General features: G+C 49.1%; 1 protein-coding gene across 3 annotated transcripts in view; it reads right to left on the minus strand.

Annotated features, from left to right (window-relative positions):
• The window catches only part of TMEM108 (transmembrane protein 108), a 282,268-nt gene that overhangs the window by 18,421 nt on the left and 251,772 nt on the right, over nucleotides 1-12,075 (minus strand). For all 3 annotated transcript variants that reach the window (XM_068234491.1, XM_068234490.1, XM_068234492.1), the window contains one exon: nucleotides 1,698-1,852. In XM_068234491.1, the coding sequence (XP_068090592.1) occupies nucleotides 1,698-1,852 (155 nt within the window). The remainder of the gene's footprint in view (nucleotides 1-1,697; nucleotides 1,853-12,075) is intronic.

The following is a 12,075-nucleotide window of genomic DNA, read 5'->3' on the forward strand; positions in this document are numbered from 1 at the left end:
ACCCTAGACTCATTTGACAAATTCTTATCCCCTCATATCTCAATTATCACTATCTGAGATCCATGTCAGATTGCGAGAGCTTAATATATCATCAAAAGCACTACAAAATCTCTCTAAGTGGAATAAAGATATTGCATCAGAAAAATTGGAGGAAAAAATCCTAGAGGGATATAAGGTGTATCACAAAATGATCTTGGGAGAGGTTTGGAGGGAATCCCAACTTAAACTAATTCGTAGGGCAAAATATGCCTTTAATATTACGTACCGATCTCCTCCCTCGTATTACTCTCCGAGGTGTCCCAAGTGCTTTGTACAAAATGCAGACCTTTTCCACTGTCTGTGGTTATGCCCAGCAATTGGAAAGTTCTGGCACGAGGTACATACTTACATTATGACTTTGTGTAAACTGAAGCTAGAACTGACGCCACTATTGTTCTGTTCAATTATGTTGATGCCAATTCTGGAGACCCTGGACCAACTATACATGCCATTTCTGTTCCAAGCAAATTAGCCCATCTAATAATCATAGCCTCGCGCAAGGTGATCTTTAACAAGTGGATTTACCCCAGCACACCTACGGTGTGGGACGTAAAAGAAGAACTTAATCACCTTTTTCATCAAGACAAACTAGAGGCTATCTTCCATAAAGATAAAAGGACAAATAGCTTCTTCAAAAAATGGAAACTCTACATCTTGGCATCTCACTCTGGTGACGAACTTCGCAAGCTAATGGAACACTTTGTCTATACCAAATGGTACCTCACAGAGAAACTGCATGGTACTCTGGGTGACCTTGAGGTTTCCCCAACAGTACTACAATAAGGTTAACCTCAGAGATGACAGATGGAAGGGGGGAGTGGGGGGAGGTAGAGGGGGGGTCTGGGATTGGGGCCAGGTTTATAAGGGAACAAAGATACTTACCATGTTATGCCTTTTCCTGAACGGATAACTGTTTACTATGAATAATGCCACCTGCAATGCATATCTGATATTTGACCTATCTGTTCAGGATGTACAAAAGATTGTTTACTCTCTGTTTCCTGGCTCTGCTGGGGTGAAAATAAAAAACTTTGTTTTTAAAAAAAAAAAGTCAAAGGTACACTTCATTTGTAAAACAATGCAGCTTTTGCATACATAAATACATAATAGCTGTGAACAATAAGAAATGAGATGTTTCAAGAAATAAGAAAGAAACTAGAAGAATAAACTATAGATAGACCAATCCCTCTTAGGGCACTTATATACAGCGCAACTTTTCAGGTGATTTTCCAGTGAGCTGCGATTTTTTTGCATGATGAGTGATCAGTCCTGTGATTTCGCAATGTGGGTACGTGTGCACGAATAAATGAATGTTCTATGATGCGCGGTGATTACGACTGTCACAGCGGACTGGATCTTTAAGATCCTCAACGACTCCTGCACAAAGTGCTGCAATCGTTTGAACTCTCGTTCATGCCCATCACATGCCATTGCAAGTTCCTGAGGTAGGAAGATAGATCGAGGAATGCTTTGTTCATTGGCTTGCGTCGCTGTGGGTTCCTCTATCCATCTTCCAGAGAGTATAGACATTAGAGTTTAGATATGCTCCAAATGTGTGCTCTGCATATGACAGTATTCTAGCATCAGTGACCCAAATATTAACCATGATTTAACATGGAATATAAGACAGAGACAGAGTGTGTGTTTGTGTGTATTACCTCTGATGTCTCCAGAGACTGGATCTCACGTGGTAGCTCCACAGCATGCTTGTTGAAGTAGTCCATGGTTATTGCATTATTCCAGTAACTTAAATTATTCTCAGGGTTTGAAGCCTTCTTCTTCCGTCTCATGCAGCACACCGTTAATAAAACAGCTACAAATAGAAAAAGCAAACAGGTTGTGAGTTAATTAAAACGCTGAACAAAATAAAAGAAGATAAGCAAGATGTGCTTACAGGCATCGAAATACAGTTGGTGAATGAGGGAATATCATAAGCTTTAATAATCTAGGAGTTTTCCAAGATGAAAGGAATGTGGTCAACCTACCATAAATATCTTCTATACCTATCCCTGGGGTTTGTCACCCTCTGTGTACATTTAGGTTTACTTTTACCTATCATTAAAGCTGAATATAACCCTGCATTTCAACTTTGCTCTAAAACATTACAGTATATTATATGCAACCAGCATTTTTTTTTTACTAGGCCAGCATTGGAAGGGTTACACAGAGCTTTAAAGTTCCTGGAAAGAACTGCAGACGCATCCGAAGCTTACATAGATACATTTTGTTTACATAAATGTATCTAAGTGTGGCATGTGACTCACTCTCTCTGACTGAGAAGGAGCTGGAGGACAGCCAAAGAGTGTGTAACATTTATCACTTGTTACATTCTATTTAGTTAAATGTATCTATCTGAACTTCTGCATATCTCTCCATGGAACGTTAAACCTCTGTGTTTAACCCTTCCAATGCTGGTCTAGTAAAAAAAAAAAGGCCGGTTGCATATAATATGCTGTAAATAATGTTTTAGAGCAAAGTTGAAATGCAGGGTTATATTCCGCTTTAATGACATGTTGCCTACTTTCCTGGCCTTTTTTTTTTTTTATGAAAAACTTCTGGAAAAAAAAGCATTATCCTCTGTGTACAATACACACTTCATCCTGGAACAAATTTGCAGGTCAGCTGTGTCTATTTTCATTATTATAATCACAAAACAGGGGTTACAACCAAGCAACCAGCATTTTCAGAGGGACATCAGCAATGGCAGCCATTTATATTTCTGTCATGGCAGATTTAATTTAAAATAAAGCTATGATGTTTGAATCTACAACTTCGAAGCAGGTCATTTCAGCGCAAGCTTTTCCCTGGGTTGCGATCTACGGTGATCGTCTATTTGTCTATTTACATTGTACATCGCAGCGAGCTACAGCTGATGCCTATGAGAGAGGATCGGCCTGATTGGCTGTTGGGGGAGGTATAAGTAAAAAAAAATACAAATTTTTATTAAAACAAACAAATAAATTAATAAAAAAAAAATCAACATGTCAGCAGCGATCAGAGCCCACCAACAGAAAGCTTTGTTGGTGGGCAGAAAAGGGTGTGCAGCTGTATGGCTCTGCTGCAAGCTGATAAAGCTGCAGAGCACTGAATTGTAAAAAATAGCCTGGCCACTGTGGGGGGGGGGGGGGGGGGGGGGGGAGCCTGTGGTCCTCCTTAAGTGGTTAAATAAACATCCCAGTAGGCTCTTTATAGAATTGATATTGGGAGTCAACTCCAAGAATTCCACAGTAAAGAGGATAAAACAAATAAGAGCAACTGTCTTGCAGTGCATAAAAAATAGTGTGGGCATCGTAAACCTCACACCCATAATCATGTTTAATGGGACTATATTACAAAAAGAAACTTGTGCAGCACTGGTCTCCAGTTATGGCAATCTCCTGTTATGAATGTGCAGCAGTGGTGCTCAAATACCCCTTTTTAAAATTCGAGTTTGGTCGAATTCGAATAGTAAATTATTCGAGGTCATTCGAATATTCGAGTCGAATAATTTTTACTATTCGATTCGACCTCGGACTTCGAGCTCACTATTCGAGTCGGTATTCGAGCTGACTATTCGAGCTGACTATTCGAATTGGCCTTAAATAGCTTCCAACACTTGTTTTGAGGGTGAATGATGCAAGAAACCTCTTTTTTTCCAAGTAACAACAGCAAGTGATTATGTGGGGATGTTCCTTTAAAAAAAATGTGGAAAGAGAAGTTGTGTCCTTAATTTTGTTCAGTAGTGTTACTGTATATTCTTCTTCTTCTTCTTCTTCTTCTTCTTCTTCTTCTTCTTCTTCTTCTTCTTCTTCTTCTTCTTCTTCTTCTTCTTCTTCTTCTTCTTCTTCTTCTTCTTCTTCTCCTCCTTCCTTTTCAATATAGTCTTATTCTTCTTCACGTATTTCTCTTTTCAATTTTTTTTTAAAGAAATGCAGCTATTTTTGAGCGTAACAAATAGCTGGTGGGCGCACGCATGTTGGAAGCGCCATTGTATGTGCTCCCTGGCAGTGGAAACACAAAGACAGCAGGAGGTAAATTCAGCAGCAGGAGGAGGAGGATGAGTGTGTGGCAGCAGGCAGTCAATGAGGCAGGCAGCTCGCCGTGACATAATAGCCCTGGTACCTAGCGGTGATACCAGGGCTGTAAATAAACACAACAGGAGGTCCCAGACAGCGGTCGTGCAGCCCACATTGTGTCCAATACACAACTGGGAAAACACAGTTTTCAACCCGGGCACCTCAGAAAAATTAAACCTTTTTTTGTTTTTTTAATGGTTTGTTTGGTTTTGGTTTTGCAACCAATATAGCTATTGTTTGACGTAATAGCTGGTGGCAGAGTGGCAGCAGAAGGTAAATCATCTGTGTACCCTGGCAGTGGGAAACACAGACAGACAGCAGCAGCAGGAGGAGGAATGGAGGAGTAGGCGAGCAGCTATTGTTTGACGTAATAGCTGGTGGCAGAGTGGCAGCAGAAGGTAAATCATCTGTGTACCCTGGCAGTGGGAAACACAGACAGACAGCAGCAGCAGCAGCAGGAGGAGGTATGGAGGAGCAGTGTGAGTGTGGCAGCAGGTAGGCAGCGTGACATAATAGCCCTGGTACCTAGCGGTGATACCAGGGCTGTAAATAAACACAACAGGAGGTCCCAGACAGCGGTCGTGCAGCCCACATTGTGTCCAATACACAACTGGGACAACACAGTTTTCAACCCGGGCACCTCAGAAAAATTAAACCTTTTTTTTTTTTTTTTTTATGGTTTTTTGGTTTTTGGTTTTGCAACCAATATAGCTATTGTTTGATGTAATAGCTGGTGGCAGAGTGGCAGCAGAAGGTAAATCATCTGTGTACCCTGGCAGTGGGAAACACAGACAGACAGCAGCAGCAGGAGGAGGAATGGAGGAGTAGGCGAGCAGCTATTGTTTGACGTAATAGCTGGTGGCAGAGTGGCAGCAGAAGGTAAATCATCTGTGTACCCTGGCAGTGGGAAACACAGACAGACAGCAGCAGCAGCAGCAGGAGGAGGTGTGGAGGAGCAGTGTGAGTGTGGCAGCAGGTAGGCAGCGTGACATAATAGCCCTGGTACCTAGCGGTGATACCAGGGCTGTAAATAAACACAACAGGAGGTCCCAGACAGCGGTCGTGCAGCCCACATTGTGTCCAATACACAACTGGGACAACACAGTTTTCAACCCGGGCACCTCAGAAAAATTAAACCTTTTTTTTTTTTTTTATGGTTTTTTGGTTTTTGGTTTTGCAACCAATATAGCTATTGTTTGACGTAATAGCTGGTGGCAGAGTGGCAGCAGAAGGTAAATCATCTGTGTACCCTGGCAGTGGGAAACACAGACAGACAGCAGCAGCAGGAGGAGGAATGGAGGAGTAGGCGAGCAGCTATTGTTTGACGTAATAGCTGGTGGCAGAGTGGCAGCAGAAGGTAAATCATCTGTGTACCCTGGCAGTGGGAAACACAGACAGACAGCAGCAGCAGCAGCAGGAGGAGGTGTGGAGGAGCAGTGTGAGTGTGGCAGCAGGTAGGCAGCGTGACATAATAGCCCTGGTACCTAGCGGTGATACCAGGGCTGTAAATAAACACAACAGGAGGTCCCAGACAGCGGTCGTGCAGCCCACATTGTGTCCAATACACAACTTGGACAACACAGTTTTCAACCCGGGCACCTCAGAAAAATTAAACCTTTTTTTTTTTTTTTATGGTTTTTTGGTTTTTGGTTTTGCAACCAATATAGCTATTGTTTGACGTAATAGCTGGTGGCAGAGTGGCAGCAGAAGGTAAATCATCTGTGTACCCTGGCAGTGGGAAACACAGACAGACAGCAGCAGCAGGAGGAGGAATGGAGGAGTAGGCGAGCAGCTATTGTTTGACGTAATAGCTGGTGGCAGAGTGGCAGCAGAAGGTAAATCATCTGTGTACCCTGGCAGTGGGAAACACAGACAGACAGCAGAAGGGCAGTACACAGCAGCCCACTGTAGGTGTAAAATGTGTGGCTGCAGGCGACGTAATAGTCAAAGTGAACCAGGCTGGCTTAGTGAGCAGGAGCCAGGAGGTGGTAAAGGGTGGTAAGGCACATTAACCACCCTGGCGTTCTGATTAAATCGCCAGGGTGGCTGCGGGAGGGTTTTTTTTAAATAAAAAAAAAACTATTTCATGCAGCCAACTGAAAGTTGGCTGCATGAAAGCCCACTAGAGGGCGCTCCGGAGGCGATCTTCCGATCGCCTCCGGCGCCCAGAATAAACAAGGAAGGCCGCAATGAGCGGCCTTCCTTGTTTTGCTTATATCGTCGCCATAGCGACGAGCGGAGTGACGTCATCGACGTCAGCCGACGTCCTGACGTCAGCCGCCTCCGATCCAGCCCTTAGCGCTGGCCGGAACTTTTTGTTCCGGCTGCACAGGGCTCAGGTGGCTAGGGGGGCCCTCTTTCGCCGCTGCTCGCGGCGAATCGCCGCAGAGCGGCGGCGATCAGGCAGCACACGCGGCTGGCAAAGTGCCGGCTGCGTGTGCTGCACTTTATTTGATAAAAATCGGCCCAGCAGGGCCTGAGCGGCAGCCTCCGGCGGTGATGGACGAGCTGAGCTCGTCCAGACCGCTCAGGAGGTTAACGATGGTTCCGGCAGCCAGTTCATGTCCCCCTCTCGCCGACAACAGGGGCCAGGAACTCGCCTTCCACCCACGCCTGGTTCATCTTGAGAAACGTCAGTCTGTCCACAGACTTGTGAGACAGACGTGAGCGTTTCTCGGTGACCACGCCACCAGCTGCACTGAAGCAGCGCTCGGACAGCACGCTGGAAGGGGGGCAGGACAGCACTCCCAGGGCGTACTGCGCCAGCTCGCTCCAGATCTCCATGCGCTTGACCCAATACTCCATGGGATCAACAGGGGCATCGCTGTCAAGCCCGCTGTACGACCCCATGTAGTCAGCCACCATGCGGGTCAGGCGCTGGCTGTGACCGGAGGAGGATGCTGCTGCATGCATCTCCTCTCTAGTCACTGCTGCCGGAGCCTCTACAGTCCTGTAGAGCTCGTGGCTGAGAGACAGCAGGTCTGTGGGGCGCTTGCTGCTGCTGGATGCAGGCACCTGCTGCTGCCTCTGTGCTGGCTGCTGGACAGTGGGGGTGGAAGGCTGGGGGAAGGCTTCCTCCAAGCGCTCAACAAGGGCCTGCTGCAAGCTCCTTATTTGTTGCGCTGGGTCTCCTCCTGCAGGCGGCAGGAACTGGCTCAACTTCCCCTTGAGGCGTGGGTCCAACATCATGCTGATCCAGATGTCCTCCCTCTGCTTCATCTGGATCACCCTGGGGTCCCTGCGCAGGCACGTCAGCATGTGCGCTGCCATTGGGAAGAGGCGGGCCACGTCTGCTGGCACATCGACGTCAGTGCTGTCCTCATCCTCCTCCTCTGCCGCCTCATCCTCTCTCCACCCCCGCACCAACTCAGCTGCGCTGTGCTGATCCCCCTCATCAGCAGCCAGGTCAGGGACCTCCACCAAGTCCTCCTCCTCCTCCCCCTCAGAGGTGGACTGCGCAGCTGGTTGCCGCTCCTGCTGGTCCAAGGCTGCCGCTCCCTGTTCCAGCAAAGCATCGAGGGCCCTGTTCAGCAGAGAAACCAGGGGCACCCACTCGCAGACCATAGCATGGTCCCTGCTCACCATGTTTTTGGCCTGCAGGAAGGGAGCCAGCACTAAGCACACCTGCTGCATGTGCCTCCAGTCATCATCGGGGACGATGGACGGGAAGTTGCTGGTCTTGTCCCTTCTCTGAGCTGCGGAAACAGTGGCCAGGGCAAGGTACTGTTTGACAGCGCGCCTCTGTTCAACCAGACGCTCCAACATCGCCAGGGTGGAGTTCCAGCGAGTCGGAACGTCAAGGATCAGCCGATGGCATGGCAGATCCAGCTCCTTTTGCACGTCTTCCAGGCTCGCACAGGCTGCAGCCGAGCGCCGGAAGTGACGCACAACATTCCTTGCCGTTTCCAGCAGTTCGCCCATCCCCTGGTAGGTGCGCAGGAACTTCTGCACCACCAGGTTCAGCACGTGGGCAAGACAGGGGATGTGGGTCAGGTTTCCCCTGTCTATTGCGGCAACCAGATTGGCCCCATTGTCGGCCACCACCTCTCCGACTCTGAGGCCTCTGGGTGTCAGCCAAATCCTCTCCTGCTCCTGGAGTTTGGCCAACACATGGGTTGCCGTCAGCTTGGTCTTCCCAAGGCTGACCAAGTGCAGCAGCGCTTGGCAGTGGCGGGCCTTCACGCTGCTGCTGAGGCGGGGGGTTTGGCCAGGTGTGCCGAAGGATGGCAGAGGATCGGAGGAACCTGCTGCAGTTCCCCTGAGCCTGCGGGGTGGCACCACCCACTGTGTTGCTGCTGCTGCTGTGCCCGCTGCTGCTCTCCCATCCTCACCCCCTTCCACCAAGCTGACCCAGTGGACAGTGAAGGACAGGTAGCGGCCTGTCCCGAAGCGGCTGCTCCAGGAGTCCATGGTGACGTGGACCCTTTCACCAACCGCGTGCTCCAGCCCTCGCTCCACATTGGCCATCACAAAGCGGTGCAGTGCAGGAATGGCCTTGCGGGCAAAGAAGTGTCTGCTGGGGAGCTGCCAGTCTGGGGCTGCGCAAGCAAGCAGCGCACGAATGTCGCTCCCCTCCTGCACGAGCGTGTACGGCAGGAGTTGGGAGCACATGGCCCGTGCCAGCAAGCCGTTCAGCTGCCGCACGCGACGGCTGCTGGGAGGCAGAGCCCTAACCACCCCCTGGAAGGACTCGCTCAAAAGGCTCTGGCGTGGCCTTTTGCTGACACGGGAATCAGCAGACACAGCAGAGGAGGCCACTGAGGACTGGCTGCCAGAACAGGCCTCAGTGTCGGCGGCAGGAGTTGCAGAGGGGGGAGGAGCAGTGCGTTTCCGCACTCCTGCTGGTGCTGCTGGAGGAGCAGGAGGGCGGGTGGCTGCTGTTGCTGCTGCTGCTGCTGAAGGCTGTGCAGTGATGGGTGTGGTGCCACTGCCAGCACCAGATGCCTTCAGCCTCTGGAACTCCTCATGCTGGTGGAAATGTTTAGCCGCAAGGTGGTTGATGAGCGAGCTGGTGCAGAACTTTAAGGGGTCTGCACCTCTGCTCAACTTCCGCTGACAGTGGTTGCAAGTGGCGTACTTGCTGTACACAGTGGGCATGGTGAAATATCGCCAGATTGGTGACTTAAACATCCCCCTACGGCATGGAAGCGCTGCTGCCTGTCTCCCTGTGGTGGTTGGGGGGGGGGGCTTGGGGGGCTTGGGTGCGGCTGGTGGTGGTACTGGCAGATGCTGCTGCTGCTGAGCCTGAGACACCAGCAGGCTGTGGGACCTGCCTACTGCTGCTGCCAATGCTTGCAATGATGCGCCTCCTTGCAAGGCCCACAAGAGCATCCTCCTCCTCCTCCTCAGAGCTGCTGAGGACGACATCCCCTGGAGGTGGTGGCACCCAGTCTCTGTCTGTCACCGGGTCATCATCATCCTCCCCCTCCTGAAACATGTCCTGCTGGGATGAGGACCCCCCAAACTCCTCTCCTGATGCATGGATGGGCTGCTTGACTGTCGCCACAGTCTTGCTGTCCAATCCCTCATCCCCCAAAGTGCCCATCAGCATCTCCTCCTCAAGATCGCCAACAACAGCAGACAATTTACTCATGATGCCTGGGGTCAAAAGACTGCTGAATGACAGGTCGGCGAGTGACGGTGAACTGGCCTCCTCCCCAGACCCTGCTGGGCGGCTGCTGCGAACAGGGGTGGTGGTGGTGGTGAGGGTGGAGGCCTCGGATGCAGAGCTGATGGCGGGCTGCTCATCCTCCGTCATGAGTTGCACCACAGTGTCTGCATCCTTTTCCTCAATGGGACGTTTCCGACCCGGCTGGAGGAAAATGGGAGCAGGTGCTACACGCTGCTGCTGCTGTGTCTCTGCAGCGTGAGTTGCAGATGCTCCTGCTGGGCGGCGCCCAAGGCGTCCACGGCCAGTGGCTATGGGAGGAATGTTAGCCACTGACGCTGCTGCTGCTGCTGCGGAACTGTGCATGGTGGCGCGCCCGCGGCCGCGGCTTGCCACAATGCTGCTCCCTCTCCTCCTGATTCCCTTGCTGCCCTTCCCCTTGCCCAAACCGCGCTGGCTGCCACTTCCAGACATCTTAAATGTTTTGGGCGTATAGACAAAAGTTTTGTAAAAGGGCGGGTGAAAAGTGGGGTACTTTAATGGAGTGGGTTGGTTGGTGAGGTGACTGAGTGAGTGTCCCCTAGTACAGTAAGTAAGTAGTAACAGTCAGGAAGTACAACTAGCAGTTACAATAATCAGTAGTAATCACAAGTAAATTTAGTGTGTGTACACTCAGACAGTGAGTGACCGCACGCAGGAGCTAGTAGCCTATGAACACAGTGACTGAGTGTCCTAGACTCCTAGTACAGTAAGAGTAAGTAGTAACAGTAAGTAGAACTAACTAATTACAATAATCAATCAGCGATCAGAAGGAAATGGAGTGTGGGTGTGTGTACACTCAGACAGTGAGTGCACGCACGCAGGAGCTAGTAGCCTATGAACACAGTGACTGAGTGTCCTAGACTCCTAGTACAGTAAGAGTAAGTAGTAACAGTAAGTAGAACTAACTAATTACAATAATCAATCAGCGATCAGAAGGAAATGGAGTGTGGGTGGTGTGTGTACACTCAGACAGTGAGTGACCGCACGCAGGAGCTAGTAGCCTATGAACACAGTGACTGAGTGTCCTAGACTCCTAGTACAGTAAGAGTAAGTAGTAACAGTAAGTAGAACTAACTAATTACAATAATCAATCAGCGATCAGAAGGAAATGGAGTGTGGGTGGTGTGTGTACACTCAGACAGTGAGTGACCGCACGCAGGAGCTAGTAGCCTATGAACACAGTGACTGAGTGTCCTAGACTCCTAGTACAGTAAGAGTAAGTAGTAACAGTAAGTACAACTAACTAATTACGATAATCAATCAGCGATCAGAAGGAAATGGAGTGTGGGTGTGTGTACACTCAGACAGTGAGTGACCGCACGCAGGAGCTAGTAGCCTATGAACACAGTGACTGAGTGTCCTAGACTCCTAGTACAGTAAGAGTAAGTAGTAACAGTAAGTAGAACTAACTAATTACAATAATCAATCAGCGATCAGAAGGAAATGGAGTGTGGGTGGTGTGTGTACACTCAGACAGTGAGTGACCGCACGCAGGAGCTAGTAGCCTATGAACACAGTGACTGAGTGTCCTAGACTCCTAGTACAGTAAGAGTAAGTAGTAACAGTAAGTAGAACTAACTAATTACAATAATCAATCAGCGATCAGAAGGAAATGGAGTGTGGGTGGTGTGTGTACACTCAGACAGTGAGTGACCGCACGCAGGAGCTAGTAGCCTATGAACACAGTGACTGAGTGTCCTAGACTCCTAGTACAGTAAGAGTAAGTAGTAACAGTAAGTACAACTAACTAATTACGATAATCAATCAGCGATCAGAAGGAAATGGAGTGTGGGTGTGTGTACACTCAGACAGTGAGTGCACGCACGCAGGAGCTAGTAGCCTATGATCACAGTGACTGAGTGTCCTAGACTCCTAGTACAGTAAGAGTAAGTAGTAACAGTAAGTAGAACTAACTAATTACAATAATCAATCAGCGATCAGAAGGAAATGGAGTGTGGGTGGTGTGTGTACACTCAGACAGTGAGTGACCGCACGCAGGAGCTAGTAGCCTATGAACACACAGTGACTGAGTGTCCTAGACTCCTAGTACAGTAAGAGTAAGTAGTAACAGTAAGTAGAACTAACTAATTACAATAATCAATCAGCGATCAGAAGGAAATGGAGTGTGGGTGGTGTGTGTACACTCAGACAGTGAGTGACCGCACGCAGGAGCTAGTAGCCTATGAACACACAGTGACTGAGTGTCCTAGACTCCTAGTACAGTAAGAGTAAGTAGTAACAGTAAGTAGAACTAACTAATTACAATAATCAATCAGCGATCAGAAGGAAATGGAGTGTGGGTGGTGTGTGTACACTCAGACAGTGAGTGAC

This window comes from Hyperolius riggenbachi, chromosome 5, assembly GCF_040937935.1.
Source record: "Hyperolius riggenbachi isolate aHypRig1 chromosome 5, aHypRig1.pri, whole genome shotgun sequence".
Lineage (NCBI taxonomy): Eukaryota > Metazoa > Chordata > Amphibia > Anura > Hyperoliidae > Hyperolius > Hyperolius riggenbachi.